Raw genomic sequence first — 17,404 nt, 5'->3', positions numbered from 1 at the left:
AGGGAGAGAGAGAGCGAAAGAGAGAGAGAGAGAGAGAGAGAGAGAGAATGATGAATCTAGAGCTAATACCTCCTACATTCTATCAAAAATGCCATCAAAACATGGCCGGTGAAGCCTGCTGATCTGAGTTCTATCCCTGGGACCCGCACCCTCACAGTTAGAAGGAGAGAACCAACTCCCACAAGTTGTCCTCTGATTTCCACATGTATGCTGTGGTATGTGCCTTCCGTGAGACCCTTCCATGCAGTGAGAGCTGTCGCTGGGCTGCCCGAGTCCGGAAGGACAGAAGCCTGCCTTCTCATCAGCAGACACCTGGTGCCAGCCTCCCTTTGTTTCTGCTGTGGTTTTATCATTTTCCGATTCATGAATCATTGATCATCTGGCTACAGTTTCCATGGTGATCCTCAACCTACGAGACAATTCAAGAGGTGTCCTACTTCACCCGTATTAGAGGAGCAACTCTTTGGGGGTGCGCTCCAGCCTCGAGCAAAAGTAAGGACTTGGAGTCGGGAAACTGAGTCCATGGGCCTTTCCTCAGATGGGACTCTCAAGACATGAGGAACTCACTGGATTCTATAGCCAATGGTGTGTGAGAGTGTGTGTGTGTGTGGGGGGGGGGTCGGAGGTCAACTTTGGGCACTATTCCTCAAGAGCAGTCACCTTTATTTTTAATAGAACATCTTTTATTTATTCTTTCACTTCATACATGTAAACAAGGTATCTTGGTCACGTCCACTCCCAACCCCCAGTGCCACCAATGACCCTCAGCACATCCCCCTACCCCCTTCGTGTCCTCTCTGAATCTAGTTATTGCTGTTTGTGTTGACTTACCTACTTGGATTGATCCTATGCGGGTCTTGTGGAGGTGACCATGGAGGCCTGAATGAGAATGGTCCCAGAAGCTCATGTTTGGCTTCTTGGTCCCCAGATGTGGGCTAAATGGAAAGAATTGGGATGTGTGTCATTGGAAGGGGGCTTTTGAGGTCTTGCTCACTGTTTCCATCTTAAGGCTCAGATGTAAACACTCAGCTACTGCGCCAGCACCAAGCCTACCTCCCTGCCACCATGTTCCTTGCCATGATGGTCACGGGCTAACCCTCTGAAATTGTAAGCAAGCGCACAATTAAATGCTTTATTTTTATAAGTTTCCTTGGCCATGCTCTCTCTTCACAGCCATAGTAACCCTATAACAGTGACCCTCAGCGGCAGTGAGTTCACCATTGCAGTGACCGTGCCATGCCTTGAAGACAGACAGCATCTCTCCCCATCCTCTCTGGCTCTTACTGCCCTTCCGCCCCGTTTTCTGTAGGTTCCCAGAGCGCTGACATCTATCTGCTTTTTAAAAAAGAGGCCACACGCTTAGGTTAAACTAGGTGGCAGGTAGCCAAGATTATACACGTGTCCTTCCTTGCTTTTTCTTAACTGAGACAGGGTCTCAGTGTGTAGCCTGGCTGGCCTCAAACTCAGAGAGATCTTTCTGCCTCTGCCTCCCAAATACTAGGATTAAGGTGTGTGCCACCATGACTGACCCCATGCCCAGTTTTTAAAGTGTGGGTTCTGGGAGTCAAACTCAGAACTCACCGGAAATGCACGTTACCCACTGAGCCATCTCCTTAGCCTGCGTGGATGATTCTCTTCTTCTCTCAGGTCAGGCGGGTCCAATATCTGACAAGAGGAGACATAAGCTAGGGTCAGGTGGTGCCTCTTGTCCTTGGGGCAGGTCAGCAGGGAGTACCTTGATTCTGTACTCAGTTCCCAAGCCGCCTCAGTCACAGAGAGGAAGCTGGCTGAGCAGGGCATCTCCTGGGGCAGCACCAGGAGACTGGCAAATCAGCTCATTACCTGCCAACGAGAAACTCCCAAAGCACCTTCCGTGTGTGTGTGTGTGTGTGTGTGTGTGTGTGTGTGTGTGTGGTGGAGGAGTGGGGTGGGTGTGAGCCCAAGAGTGTGCGTGCACACCAGAGGGAATTTAGAGATTCTTCCTCTATCTCTCCACTTCATATTTTGGTAGGGCCTGTCACTGAACCTGAACCTGACTGGGTAGGCTGGCCAGCCAATGGGCTCCAGGGATCCCACCCTCTTACTGCTGGTGTTACAGACCTTTGCTGAGACCCTGTACTCAGCTATTTCATGGTTTTTTTTTTAAAAAAAACATTTATTTATTTATCTATTTATTTGATCTTTAACATGGGTGCTAGGGATCTGCTTGTCACCTGCTTGCACATCGCTTTACATCCCTTCACAGACTGCGCCGTCTCCCCAGCCCCGCTAGGTACCGCTCCACGGAGAGCTGCCTGGCTGAGTCTCACCATGAAAGGGATTAAAAATAAACGGCTCTCCACCAGCTTCATCACGGAGAACTCCAAAGGCCCCCAAGCAGGGCATCTGGCCTAATTTCATGTTCTACCCAACACTAATGATGTTCGCTCTGCCAAGTGATAATTCACATTGAAAACAGACTCTGGGGACCTCTGTGACCTTGGTTCTGGTTCTGGAGGCTGAGTCCCACGGAGCCTCGGAATCAAGCAGATCTGACTTATGAAGTCAGGTGGCCACGCAGTTAGAGGCCACTTTCCATATAACTGAAAACACTGCCGTGCTGCTGCCTAGAGAGTAGACACAGAAGTGGAAAGTGTTGACCGTAAAGAGACGATCACTGTGCCAGCCAGAACCAGGTGGGCACACAGAAGGGGCTCTGGGAGGGCACAGTGGCATCTGGCCCTGCAGAACCAAAGACCAGAAGGCAGGGGGGCAGGGGCAAGGTACAAGGTCTCCGGGCCCAAAGGCCGGTTTCTGCCCCTGGACCATCTGCCTTTCACTGGCTATAGACGTGCAAAAGTTGGGCTGAAGAGCACTGGCTTGATAGCACAAAGACGTGGGTTCAATCCCCAGTGCTGAAGAGAGAGGCAACCTAGCTTACATTGGGAGTTCCAGGTCAGTGAGAGACTGTCTGGACATTTTTTAAAGTGGGTAGGGAGGCTGAAGAAATGACCCAGTAGGTAAAGCTCTTGCTGTGTTAAGCTTAAGGCACAGTAGTGTGTCTGTAACTTCGGCTTTCCTATGGTGAGCTGAAGGCCATGAGAAAGTCCCAGAAACTGGCCTGGCAAACACAGCAAGGACCCTGCTTCAAACAAGGTGGAAGGTGAGGATCAACACCTGAGGGCTTCCATTGACTTCCACACACAAGCCCAATGGGACCAACACACGCCTGTGTGCACGCATACACATATTCATGAGGAAAGACTTTTCTAAGGTGCTTGAAGAATGAGACCTCCACTTGCACACACTCGCACCTGCACACATACACACATGTGCCAAATGCCACTTTTCCCCTGTGACTTGAGATTGGCTTTCAGGGAGCTGCGTTAAATCAAATGAGATGTCATAAGAATACCTTACAGAGAAGGTGCAGATCAGAGCTCGGGGGCTCCTCGGATGGGCTAGGGACGGACAGTCTGCTGGGCATCCATAGCGGGATGCTGAGGAAGGAGGGCACACACTTAGGCCATATTCTACTCCAAGTGTCAACACTCCATGTCCTTCAGAAACAGGTGTGTCTGTCCACAGCTAGGCTTGGGCAAACCAAGTCAGCCATGCATTAGCTGGGAAGCACAAAGCCCCACCCCTCCTAGACTAGCTGGTTGTGTGTGTGTGCTAGAGAGAGAGAGAGAGAGAGAGAGAGAGAGAGAGAGAGAGAGAGAGAAGCTCAAAGCATCTTTCAGTGCACTTTAATCAAAATTCCATCATCACAAGAGCTCTTGTGGCATACAATGTCAGGATGGGCACGTCAACTTGATCCTACAAATGGAGCATCCATGGATCTGCACTTCAAACATGTATGAAAAATAAAATATATAATATTTATAGCTTTATAAATTTCCCCACTGAATCACTTTTTCTTTAAAATAAATTATGATATATGATGCAGCCTGGAGTCACTAAGCAAGTAGCAGCCAAATGACACCCATTTTCTCCAAAGTTCGGGGGGAGCAAGGGAAATACTCGATGGGGGACAGTCAGATGCTCACAGGAACCAATGTGGCTTACAAAACAAGCTCACTCTTCACAGTGGGCTGAGCATCAAAAGAATATGGGAGGCTTCTAATAGCTGTTCGTTCTCTTGTGGGGAAGAAAGCAAATCCCCAAACCACGCTGAATGTTGTAGAAGCTGCAAATGAACTTTTGGCACCAGATGAGAAGAGCAGCTTTTCAAAGCCAACCCGGCGATGATCCTTAGAAGCGTGGGTCTGAGAGGTGGCCCAGGGGAGGGGAAGGCTGTGGGGGGACCTTCTCCGTGGGTAGTCTCTGCTTTGGGGGATGGTGGGGATGGTCTGGGCAGCTGGCCTCCCACCAGCTGCGATTCCCTCTGAGGAAAAGACTGGAACACACGTGACACTAAGGGAGAGGCCCTTTTGCAGACGGGGGTCGCATTAGTTGAAAGCAGGGACGTGCTACACACACAAGGGACACAGGGCACCCCAGTAGGATGGCCACGCGGCCATCAAAACGGACAAACAGGAAGCACACATAGGACACCAAGGATCCAAAAGGACAGGTAGGGCTGGCCTCCACTAGCATTTACAGGGTCTGGAGGAAGGGCTCACAGACTTCAATAGAAACCCCAGCAGGAAGTGGCTCAGGATTCTCCCCAAGGGATTCTGGCACTACCCCTCCCCCCAAAAAACAAAATCGACAAAATCGTGAGAAGGAACAAAAGAGCCTAAGACAAGGGTGGCCACACAGCCTGCCTTAGAGGCCTCCAGGGAGGGGTTCTGGCTCTTTTCCATTCAGGCCAGAGGTTTTAACTGAACTGGGGCTAGAAGGCTTGAACTCCCAGGACAGCCCCATCTTGGTCTCCTGGACAGGGAGAAGGTAGCTACAAATCCAGGAGCCGCTCCTCACACGTCTCCACAGGCCACTTGGAAGCCCCTCCAAACACATCGACATTGTTGTCCACCCACGGGATGATGTTTCCAGGCATGTTCGTGGAGCAGTTGGCGATGTTGATGATTTCTTGTGCCCGGAGGACACGGTCCCATATGTTGAACTGGCTAAGCTCTCCGACAAAGGCCTGTGTGGCATCAAATCTGCCTCCCACAGTGTCCTGGAAAATGGAAAACAGACACTTTGGGACAGGTTCACAAGTAGGACTGGCCTCCTGACTCTCCAGGAAAGCAAGATGGAGAGAACCTTGATTCTATAGGTCCTGCAGCCTCATGGCATTTGAAGTGTGGGAAATGGCTTTATTCAAACCACCCATTTACACAGGAGAAACTGAGGCAGAAGAGAAAAGCAGTTGCCTAAAGCCTGACTCTCAGCCCCTGTCAGGGGAGCGGTAGTGGAGGAGCTGAGGAAGGAGGCCATGAATGGGACTGCCAGCCCCTGACGTGCTTAGGGACCGCTAAGCCAGCTCTTCCCTGCCCAGGACCAGCTGGCTTCTTTGCTGCCCCTCACCCACAGTTTTCTGGATCATCTTTCTTCCCAGTTCCCCTGCAGGCACCCTAGGTGCATATATAGGGACTCTGGGGACACTGGCGATGCCTTCCTACAGTGTTTACCCTACAGGCAGTGGCACCTGAGCCACTAGATGACCCTGTGACTACAAGGACACCCCACACCTCTTGGTCAGATACTGCGTTCATGTGTCTGGGGCTGTGCTCACAGGGCCGGCTGTCAGGACACAGTGCAGGGCCTGGGAGGCAGAACAAGAGGATCCTGGGTGGTTGGGTTGCACAACCTCCTTCGCAGCATGCCCGAGAGGGTACCCACCTGCTCCTGCCCCAGGATGAGCACACCCCCAGGCTTGATGGGGTGCCAGGGTGCCAGGTTCTCCCCCGTGCCGAGCTTCTCCCCATCCTGGAATGCTTCCCACATGCCGTCTCGAGTGGTCCAGGTGATGCAGATGTGGTGCCACTTGCCATCACTGACGAACAAGGGCAGCTGTGCCACCTGCGGGCGTCAACAGGCAGGTGAGGACTTGCCAGGTCCCAATCCCACAGATGGCTCCAGGGAGTGGACTGACTGCCACCTCGAGTCCTAGGGCTACTCTTCTTTCCACTAATCAGGATTCCTGCTGGGCCCCCCTTCCCTGTCTTGTGATGGATACACCCAACCCCCATCTGCCTTGTGTGTGGCAATCAGGGAACTGGGCATTCATGGTTCTGGGCTTGGCCATAGACTTACCCTCCATGCTAGCCTGAGCTCTGGGTGTAGAAACTTATCTAACACTGTGTGCGTGCCAAGCCTCACCCATGCAAGGGAAGGGCAGGAGGCTCCAAGTAAGTGTATGTCAGCGTCCTACAGGACTATGCACATACAGACCCCACACTCAACTTCAGGATCGCCCCAGCAGCCTGTGAGCACAAGGCTGCCATAGCCCTGTTGTTACTGTTGGTCTCCTAGCAACCTGAAGTCTCCCTCCCAGGAATTGAATGTTTACAGGAGGTCTAAAGGGAGAGGAAAACAAGGCTCTCAGGCACTACGGTGTTATTTAGAACAATAAATCCTTAGCGCAGGAAAGCTGTCTCTGCTAGAAGCCACACAGGATCATTCTACTCCACTCAACTTCTCTACAGTCTCCCTACGTAAAAATATACTACAGTTTGATAAAGATCACAGGCAGGCAGGGGAGGGGGTGGTGAGAGGTAGGGGTGGCAAGGGTGGGGGTCCCCTCTACGCCCACTCCAAATGGAGGCTGGGCTTGGGGCGTCCACAGCAGTGGCAGCCTTTCAAATGCCGGACTAAGGACACTCTTTTATGGTGTTGGATCTGACTGTAGGAGAAAAGTTTGATTCGTTTGTTTTGGTTAGAGCCAGGGTTTCGCTGTGAGCCACAAGCTGGCTTTAAATTCACAGTCATTCTGCATTATCTTGCCAAGTACAGAAAGGCTGTGCCCCCGAGCCCCACTAGGGGGCTGAGTGACCAGAGCTCCAAACTAGTCTTGAGGAGACCATACTCCAGAATGCCTATGGAGATGGGGCGTCTGTGCTGGGAAAGGCAAGACCGCAGAGCAGAAGAGAAGAGCCGCCGTTGCCAGGGGCGGAATAGGGCGGGGCAGGAGCAGACTAGAATGGTGAGTGAGGGAGTGTGGCTGTGGGACTGTCCCTTGTTATTCTGTGGTCTGATGATGCATTAGGAGGGACCACACAGGCTGCCCCTTCATGTGGAGTCCTGCTTCCCTGTCCTTCAACACTCCTTCGGCACCCGGATCCTCTTCTGCCTCTTGGCCAGACTCAGAGCTCAAGTCTCCATGGGCTGCAGATACGCTATACCACCCTCCAACCACTGTTGGCCCTTTGGAGGGTGAGCGCCTCCTCCATGCAGAGGAGGGCAACACCACACCCCTAGACTATGGCTGTCCAGATTCTGCTGTGTGCTACCATGTGTCAGCAAAGGGCTGACTTCCTGCAGGGTCTGCGCCCTCAGACGCCAGGATGACGTTCAAGCGGGCCTCACCTTGTCGTTGATGAGCAGCTCGATGGGGTTGTTACCCCACTCTATCAGCACAATCTCATTGGCTTGCCCGGGCACAGCGTAGGAGAACGGCGTGCCGATGCCTGGGGAGGCACTGGAGCGTAGCCACAGGCAGATGGTGAAGGCGTACAGCTCGGGCAGTGTCTTCTTGATCTTGCCGTACAGGTAGTTCGTGCGGAGAGGAAGGGACACTTTGAACGCATCTGGTGACTTGAATGCGCTGTTGCCTGGGTGGAAGGAAAAGAGACTATAGCCGGCCGGCCTGGCCCAGCACACCACATCCGCACCCAAAGCCAGCAGTCCTAGGGACAGCCCTCACCTCCTGGAAGCTTACGTTCTGGTGGGGAAGACAGACCAAAGCCAGTAGCAGGGGAAAGGACAGGAAGGCAGGGATTAGAGGAAGACTCAAGGGTAGGCTAAGGAACCATAAAAAGCCTATGACATGAGAAGGCCTGCGGGTCTGTGGCCGCACACCCAGCCTGTTAGGAGAGGAGAAGCGACCTCCTAGAGAGGTAGCCCAGCTGCTAAGCGCACCGGCTGCTCTTCCAGAGGACACGGGGTTGACTCCCAGTCGTCACAGGGCAGCTCACAAGCATCTGTAGCTCCAGTTCCAGGCTCTAACCCTCTCTTCTGGCCCCCACGGCATTGTACATGCATGGCATACACACACATACCCAGGCACATACACATAACAACAAGGAAGTTTTTTAAAGAGGCCTCTTCATTTCCATCTATCTTTGTGTAAAGGCCTTACTGCGCAGACTGTTGCCCAGGCTGGCTTTGAACTCACAATGTCCCTGCCTCAGCCTAGCAGGTAATGGGTTTACAGATGTGCACCACACAGCCTGCAAGAAGTTTCTTTAAGTCCACAAGTAAAGGACACATACACAAAGCACCCGACTCAGGTCCTTTCTCGTTGCCATTTTCTAGTCTCACAGTCTCGCTGACTAGAAAATGGAGGAAGGGTCTAGAGAGAAACTGGATTTAATGTTCTCGTTCTGTAAAGCCAGGGAAGTTGTCATCAGGAATCTTGTTTCCTCCCATTTCCCCCAGAGTTCTCAGCCCCTCTGGCTTCTTCCATAAGGGCAGGCTTTGAAACAGGTGGGACCAGAGCTTGGAGGAGGAAATGTCTCCTGGGGACCCGAGCCCTCAATAAACACTTGTGAGCAAAAGTCCGCCTGCCTCGCTTGTCACAGCAAACGATTAGCGGCAGACTTGAGGTCCCGATGGCAGCTTTGCTCAGAAGTGGCAGTTTGTCTCGGGCCCTGCTGGTAAACGCTTTGCCCCCATGTGACCTTTCCTTCTCTAGACAGTACTGGGCTGCGCAACTGTTTTCTGTAATGTGGAACCAGGGCCAGACAGATACCTGCAAAGGTACCCCAACCCCAGGCTAATCCCTGGTCAGTGTGAGACCGCCCTCCCTCCCACCTCAGATTGTCCTCGTGTACACGGCACTTCCGAGGTCTTTGCAAACCAGTTCTTACATGGCATGTGACTTTCAGCATGGTCTTGACTTAAGCTCACAGCTGCGTTACCCAAAGTTTGCAGGGAACTGATTGACTCTGTGAGTGGCCGCAGTGAAAGCTTTCCGTGTCCACAAGATCAGATCCTGCCAGCAGCGAGGGGGACTCACTATTCTTCACACACCAATAACTATGTATTAAGCACCCCTAAAGGGCCAGACAACCTTACACCATCAGGATCTCCTGCACAACCCAATAGCAGAGTCCAGGGTCACCTTTCTGGTCTCCGGGTTTTCTGGCTAGTTTTCTTGGATGCTGTGTAGTCTCCTTGATTCATCCTGACCTCCCATGAAAGGATCCCTCAGAACAGGCTGCAGACCTGCTGAGCCCCTGTCTAGAGCTGGAAAGACCTGGCCCTCTCAAGCACCTGAGGAAGCAGTCCATAGTAAAAGCAAAGGCTTGTCCCCAATTATGCTGAGGAAAAGGAGAGAGAGAACCAGACAACACCCTTTCCAATTTTTCAGGCTGGATGATTGTGCTGAGGCTCAGAGAAATGACTTGTCCAAGGTCACACAGCTACTGAACCAATAGGACCGGAAGTCCCTCCCTTTTTCTACTGCATACAGCCACAGGCACTTAGTCTTCAGGCGGCAAATGGCCGTGTTCTTAATGAAGGCATCATTATCTAATAAGGAGAAATGGCTTCTATGCTTGCAGGTGGGCAGGCTTGCCAATTTAATAAGACTCGGGGTCTGTAATATCATTAGGTCGGTGACAACAGATAGGTTTAATTAGAGCTAGGGGAGCTGAGGGGCAGAGAAGGGGGCTCTAGCCTGAAAACTGGTACCCTTTATTTGAATAAAAACAGCTTGGAGGTTCAGAGGAAACTTAGTTAGAACCAATTAAGGAATTAAAAGGCTTGACCAATAAATCAGAAACTGCAGGTGGTGGACAAGCCTAAGCAGGGGGGGCAGGCAGCCTGGGGCTCGAGGGGAGGAGACTCTGGTACTCTCCGTGCCAGTGTTGATTTCAACACCCAGCCAGCTGCACCTGGCCAGCTGGCCAGGACTCTGGAGCCTTTGCAAATGAACAGGTCTTACAACCGAGCAAAATAGGTACCCTGGGAACACGTGGGAACACGGGTGCTGTGCAGAGTCAGTGGCTGGCTACCCGCTGGGCTCTAGAGAGTTCCATGCCCAGCAGGGATAAAAGCCCGTTTCTTCTCAGAGATCACTACCAATCTTCTCAGCTCTGCAGAGGTAGAAAGCATCATTATCGCCTCATTTGTACCTGCCATGGATACCCGTAGCAGGGCCAATAGAAGATGCAGACCCCACAAGTAGCCATTGGTTTAGAACTGATGCAGAATGAAGGACCAGAGGACAGAGATTCTCCAAAGCCTTCCTAATTGGCCACGTGGTTGAGGCCTACCTCTACTGGGCTCGGCTGGATGTGTCTAAGGAACCTGGTGAAGTTTCAACTGATAGTGAACTTTGGGGGCTGAGCATCTACACACCCCTGTACAGTGGACACAAAGCAGAATGAGCATACGTTCAGAAGTGCCCAGAAACAAATGGCTTACCAGATGGTCATTTTCCTTTCAGGCTCATTCCAGAACTGTGTAGGTGGAACACAAGGAAAAAGTCTAGCATTCCCATGGTGGGGGAGTCAAAGGAAAGTCTGGGACTAGAGATGACTTAGCAATTAAGAACACTTGTTGAAGTCGAAGAGTGGGAGGAATGAGAATATGAGCAAAGAGGTCAAGACCATGATGGGTTCACCCACTGAAACAGTCTACCTGAGCTAATGGGAGCTCACCAACTCCAGCCGGACAGGGAAGGAACAAGCATAGGACCAAACTAGTCCCTTTGAATGTGGTTGACAGTTGAATTGCTGGGGCAGACTGAGGGGCCACTGGTAGTGGCACCAGGATTTATCCCTACTGCAGGTACTGGCTTTTTGGGATCCTAATCTCTTTGGATGTATACCTTGCTCAGCCTAGATACAGTAGGGAGGGCCTTGGACCTTCCACAAAGCAATGTGTCCCTGAGGATTGGATGGGGGTGGTGTGGGAGTGAGAGAAAGGGAGGAAGTGGGAACTTGGATTGGTATTTTTTAAAAATCTAATAAATTAAAAATAAATAAATAAATAAATAAATAAAAGAACACTTGTTGATCTTGGAGAGGACCCAGGCTCATCTCTCAGCACCCACAGGGTGGGCCACAATCATCTGTAACTCCAGTTCCAGCAGATTCAACAACCTTTTTAGGCTCCATGGGCACCGGGTATAAATGCAGCATACATGTGCATGCAGGCAAAACACCACACACTACCCTCCTTTTTGTCAGGCAAGAAAGTCATCAATTATATATACATATATGTAATAACATGTACATATACATATATATATATATGCATGCAGTGTGAAGAAGCTTCGTGACTTCTCTGAACCACTGCTGTACAAGAGCCTTGGCTCTTGTGGAACGCAGCATCGTGTGGCCCATTCAGCTGTGAGCCTTCAGCGAGAACAAAGGGGCACTAATGTGTCTGCCAGAACCAGCACAGCTGGGCCTGAGCCCTGACTGTTCCCTTCTGGCTGAGAACATGTGGAAAAGCTCCCAAGTAACTATCCACTGGCCTGGAGTCCAGCAACAGAGCATGGCGGGGCTCAGGTTTACGTCACTGTGACAGTGTCTGCCTGGGAAGTGAGCATTTACTCATCTGTGAAATGGGTATGACGCTCAGCATGCTGCCTGGCATTAGTTCCACTCTGCCTCAGCTTTCTACTGACCTGTCTCCTTGTGGGCCAGCTGACCACTATGCCAAGCAAGGCCCCTCTGGTTCTAGTCCCCCGCTTCAGTTGCTTATGGCTGGGTTCACTCCGTGGCCCTGTGCATCCCAAGGCTCCACTACGGTTGTGGTGGGGTAGACGCTGCCCTCCTTGTAAGGCAAGAAAGGCATCAGAGCTCTGAGACTGGTGACCTCCCAAAGTCACCGAGCAGCAGAGTAAGGCAAAAGAAACTGTTTTAAAAACTCAAGAATCAATGTTAAGCCAGAGATGGTAGCACAGGCCTGCAATCCCAGAATTTGGGAGGCTGATGTAGGAGGATGACAAGCTGAAGGACAGTTTAGGCTATGTAACAAGATGCTCTTTCAAGCGATAAAAACGAACAAACAAACAAACAAACAAAACCAGAACTGAAGTCAAACAGGTAAGCCACACTTCTCTTCCTTTTATAAGAAAGGCAAGGGAAACAATAGGAAAGGAGGAGACATGGGCGACCTGGGACTCCTAATGAAACATTATCCCATTAGCCCACTCCCTGCTCCATCTTACCCTGCTTCTCATTACAAGAGTCACTGGACATTTTGCTACTGGACAGCCTCCTGTCAATCATGAACTGAAAGTGCCTATGTCAGTTTAGGGCATCTGAGATTATAATCCTATACCCTCTGCCGCCAAGCCTAAAACTCAACAGGGCACCCAGAGAGTTGGGGATTGAGACCACAAACCGAAGCATCTAGGACCCTTAATTTCTTCTCCCTTCCTGTCTCCAGTGGGAGAATCTTACCCACCACTGAATGAATGAGAAAGATAAGTAGAATCTGCTACAATGACTGGTTAAAAAGAGGTTGAACTACCCATCTGGCAGGAGGTGAGAGGTCAGAGTGCTGAGCCAAGCTGGTCCTGAGTTCCTTTGTTTTCCCTGGATAATACTGGTAGGGCTTGGGGCTGATTCTCATGACCACTGTCAGTCACCTTTGTAATTTACGCAAACATCTGAGAACCATCCCCATGTTGCACCTCTGTATCACCACTTCCTTGCTGCCCAGAAATGGAAATCCTAGGTCTGCCCAGGGTGGGAAAAAGGAGGCCACTCTCAGACAGAGCATCAGGCACACAGCACGTACCTCGCTCCAGCTCTGTCACCCTCTGCAGCAGCGCGTTCAATGTACTCTCTGTCTTTTGCCGGTGAGCCGATGTCTCGTTGTGGAGCAGGGACTTCTCATCCTCCAGCTCGGCCACCTTGCGAAGCAGCTGCCTCTCCAGCTCCCCGAGCCTCCGCTGGAGCACCTCCCGAAAGTCGCTTGGCAGCCCGGCATTAGATACGTTCGTGCGGAGTTGGAGCTTTGGAAGGGTGGGAGGGGGACATATTCAGGCCAGCTGAACAGAAACTGTGGCATGCGGCTCCAATGACCCAACCACACAGCAAGAAGCTTCCAACGCAGCTTTAAATGGTGCCAGGGGCTCAAACGAGAACATTTTACTGAAACCTCTTTTTTTTTTTCTTTTTGGTAGGGAAAGGCTTTCAAAGTCAGACAAAAATTACTTCGCCGCAATATTTGAAACTTGAGAATCTCACTTTCTCCTCTTGAGAAGCTGCTTTAGCCAACATCTATAATTCTATGTCATCAAAAGCCCAAAACACAGGCAAGATTTTTTTTTTCAAGCAATTAATCAATGGTACAGTGAGCTTTCGTTTAGAAATGAACAAGGTCCCCAAATTTCAAAACGGTAAAATGGTAAAAGTGCTCAGAGATATTCCTGGAAAATGACACACACAAGACATTACTATTCTAACCCCCAGAGCGCTTTGTTTTTAGGGCTGCATCCAAATCCTGACTTCCTATTTCTCTGACTCCTCTGCCATCATGCCGGCTCAGTGGAAGTCTGCCACCCTCAGCCATGAGCCTTTGGCAAAGCTCCTGTACCTCTGTGTTCCAGCGTCGAAAGCAGGACCCGCCTCGTGCTATTCTCTGTTACAAGGGTTAAAATTAAATAATATGCCTGAGTCACATTTAGAACTCAAGAAGTGTTAGCTCTTAGTAATCTTAATGACTCATGGGATCTACAGATGCTGAAAGTACTGTATAGAGCCATTATGCCAAGAGAAACCCTCTAATAATTTAGCAATAATTAACACCTGTAATTTAAACATTTTTTTTGCTAATAGGTATTTTGATAAACGTTGTTAACAGAAATGTCCACACGTCTTAAACAAGGTGGGAAGTAAGACGAAAATTAATTGAAGATTTCTCCCCCAAAGTTCCAAACTGCACACGGGAGAAGACAGCGGGGATAAAGTCGGTTCTGCTAAAGCCATGGCGAAGGACACCTTAGAAAAACGATCTGACTCGATGAATAGAAGCGTCTTTGAGGTTAAAAAGGGGCTTGTTTGCATTCTGGGGTGGCTGGCTTTCCCCTCCACTCTCTCTCAGATCCCTCAAACCCAGTCCTCCCACTCTCGGACCCAATTTGTCAAAGAAAACACCAGATGCCCAGGGGCAGCTGACCTCTGGCCACAGGCTCTTAGCACTGGGCACAGCCAGAAGGAGCGTGTCCCGCTTCCGATCGCAGAGATTTGCAAGGAGAGGAGGAAACAGGCTGCCGGGGTCACCGGTATTGCCCTGCAGGCTAGGCGTTCTGAGTTCAATAGTCAAAAACCTCAGTAAGTTCTCAATAAGTCTAGTGGGTAAGACCCCGCGCGCCACGGGATAGAGATGGGAGTGGGGATTTCACCTTTCCCATCCGACAAGGGGGCAGAGGAGGACAGGGAGAAGGGAAGCCATCCCCGTAAGGTCCAGAGCAGGAGCGAGGCTTGCACCCCCGAACTTAGCTCTCGCAGGGCTGGACGCGCGGGTACCCATTTCTCCCGCACCCTCTGTTCTACGATCCTGGAGCCACCACCCGCTAGATGCCCCTCGCGCGCAGCTACCTCGAGGCTCTCCAAGCGGTCCTTGAGGGTCTGCAGCGAGCGGCTGAGCTGTTCCACGACGTGGCCCGGGTCCCGAGGCAGGTCGCCCATGGTGTCCTTGCCCGTAGCCCCCGAGCCGCGCGCCTTGCCGCCTGCCAGCCCCTCACAGCGGGCCAGCTTGCCGGTGAGCTCACGGATGGCCTCGCGCTGGGCACCTAGAGTCTCCTTTTGCTGCACGACGGTCTCGCGCAGCTGGAGCACAGCAGCTCGCAGCTCCTCCTCGGGGCTCAGCGTGCCGCCCTGCATGGGCATCGCGGGCAGCGGGCAACCGGCGCCCGCCGCTTCAGGGGGCAACGCGGTGCACACGAAGCGACTGCCAGGTATCGGACTGTCCTGGGCTCCTCCCGCGGCCACGGCGAGCGCCACGCCGGCTGTCAGCAGCGCCAGCATCTCGCTGACCCGCGCGCTCACCTCTGCATGGGTCTCCGGGTTGCCGTCTGGGCGCCTTCGCGGCCGGCAACGTCTGTCCGAGCGCGGCGCTCGAGGGAACCGCGTGCAGCACGGAACTGGCAGCACAAGCGCCGCCTGCCGTCGCAGAAAACCGCTCTCAGCTTCTAGCGCCGTTCTGGCCGGGGCTCTGCCCGCGCGCCCTTTCTTAAGCTTGGAGGGCGGGGCCACCGGTGCGTGGGGCTCGAGTAGCGTTCTTTGATTGGTCTTCCCGCGTGCGCGTCACGCGGAGGGCGGGGCGGGGGCGCATCGCTAAGCGGGCCAGGCTAGCGTGGGCAGTGTTCCTGAGGCGCGAATGCGGGGTCCCCAAGGCTCCTTTGTAAAGGAAAACCGGAGTTCAAAACGGTCATAGAAAGCGTTGGCAGGCCTCTCACAGGAGCTGCTCGCGGGGCTCGCGGGCAGAGAAGCCCCGGGGATACCCTGACGCCCACGATGAGTGGTGATGGCGCGGCTTCCGGCGCCGCCTGTGAAACCCTGACCAAGATGTGACTCCTCTTGCCGAGGAGGAATTTTCCCGGCGGGACTCGAACCCGGGGCTTCCACGCGACCCACCCCCGCGGCCCGCGTGGGTTTGTTCAATCTTGGCGCGGGAAGGAGCTGCGCTAGTCGCTGGCAGAGGCGGAGAGTCTGGAGGTGTCTCCAAATCTGAGGCCCAACTCCAGAGAACTCAAGGAGAAAAAAAAAAAAAGCTCAGGCCAACGGGGGCAGGAATGGGTCCTGGATGATACAAGGAAAAGAGGGGCCGCTATCACAGGTCAACATGTGCACGGACGACATCCCTCTAGGCATGATGTTTATTTAGCTTGTCCTCAGTTTGATGAGAACATCCAATCGGAGTCAGTCTGATGGGGCCATGACGTGAAACGGTGCTCCATCCTTGCAAATGGGGGAGCCCAACAAATCCACTTTACACCTGGAACCTGTATCATCAGATTCTTGGAGAGAACCTAATATTAATACTCAAATACAACCCCCCCCCCAAAAAAAAAGACTGGGGCGGGTATTTCAAAATCTTACCCATAGCTTACAAGTTCAGAGCGGTTCTGATCCACAACTACAGACTGAACTGGTTTACTGTGAATTAAAAATGAAAATCTTTTTTTCCCCTCTTTTAAAAGAAATCCTATTGCAAGGTCATTAATCACATTATCCATTCTACTGGAAACAAATGGATTTGTCAGTTGTGCGCAGAGGCTGAGGTTGATTCTGAAAACAAATTGTATCAAAATAAATGAAATTATTATGATAATACGAAATAGACTGCAGTGATTAATCTCTAGGAACCAAATTCTGACCTGTTTTGCACTTCAAACAATAGCTGTTATGTAAATAGTTGTGGGCTTTTCAAGGACAGTGTTGCTAAATTATAAGAAAAGTTCTATTCATGAAAAATCTCTCCAAGGATTAAAACCTACAGACAAGAAATCGAGTTTACACAGGATCCAGAGCAGAGGACAAGGGAAGCAACGATGGTCCAGGTAAGAAGATTCATCAGTGGGGAAGGTGTGTGTAGATTGGGGGAGGGGAATGGAGGACTAGTATCTTTGTTGGTCTGCCCTCATCAAGAAGTTACTCCCTGTTAAATTTGACCTTGGGTCTACAATTTCTTCCTAAACTTTCTTTCTTTGGCTACTTGGAAATTCAAAGGTTCAAATAAACCCACACATACACAGATTGCAATAGTGAAGGCAACGAGATCTCAAAGCACTTTCCGAAATAGTACGCTTTAGATGACACTGTAAAGCACCATATCCAGGCATGTTCAGAATTATCCCGATATAGACACGCTGCTTGAAGTTTCCACTCACAGATCTGACGTTCTTTTACTCATAGGCTGGGGGAGACCTTAATTGGGTGTGACAATGGATTATTATTGTCCCTCTTTAGCTCTCCAGTCCTTTCATGACACGGACTAATAATTCATATTTGCAACTACTTGAAGCCGAGGCTTGTCCTTTTAATAATTAAATCAAGTGTATTTCCAGAATTCTAATTTCCTCCTGACCAAAGAAGGCAATGTACAAGAAGGCACAAAAATAGCACAGATCCCCAAAATAATTGCTCTTAAAATCCTTACAAGAGTTCCCAATCTGAGGAGCCAAACCCCAGATGGAAAGACCCAGGCATTGAGGATGTTATTTTCTCTGGAGACAGTAAAATTAGAGGACTTATGCTATTTGGGGCTTTATTTTTGTTTTCCTGGCACAATGGAAAAATCTGCTGGTTTAGGAATGAGGCGTTCTAGTCCCAGTGCCAACTGTTAC

At 51.2% G+C, this 17,404-nt stretch overlaps 1 protein-coding gene across 1 annotated transcript; it reads right to left on the bottom strand.

Moving 5' to 3' along the window:
* Positions 1–3,719: 3,719 nt before the first annotated feature.
* On the bottom strand, positions 3,720–15,250 carry Nptx2 (neuronal pentraxin 2). Its single transcript, XM_041677740.1, has 5 exons — positions 14,655–15,250; positions 12,850–13,066; positions 7,456–7,700; positions 5,770–5,949; positions 3,720–5,104 (listed from the first exon to the last, which is right to left on the bottom strand). The coding sequence occupies exons 1-5, from the start codon at positions 15,081–15,083 to the stop codon at positions 4,877–4,879; spliced, it is 1,299 nt and encodes a 432-aa protein (XP_041533674.1). The 5' UTR covers positions 15,084–15,250; the 3' UTR covers positions 3,720–4,876.
* Between the last annotated feature and the right edge of the window lie 2,154 nt (positions 15,251–17,404).

This window comes from Microtus oregoni, unplaced genomic scaffold (assembly GCF_018167655.1).
Source record: "Microtus oregoni isolate MIOR12 unplaced genomic scaffold, Mior012 000029F_ref0000214, whole genome shotgun sequence".
Taxonomy (NCBI): Eukaryota; Metazoa; Chordata; class Mammalia; order Rodentia; family Cricetidae; genus Microtus; species Microtus oregoni.
The sequence above is the reverse complement of the archived record's forward strand: the minus strand, read 5'-3'. Positions and strand labels throughout refer to the sequence as shown.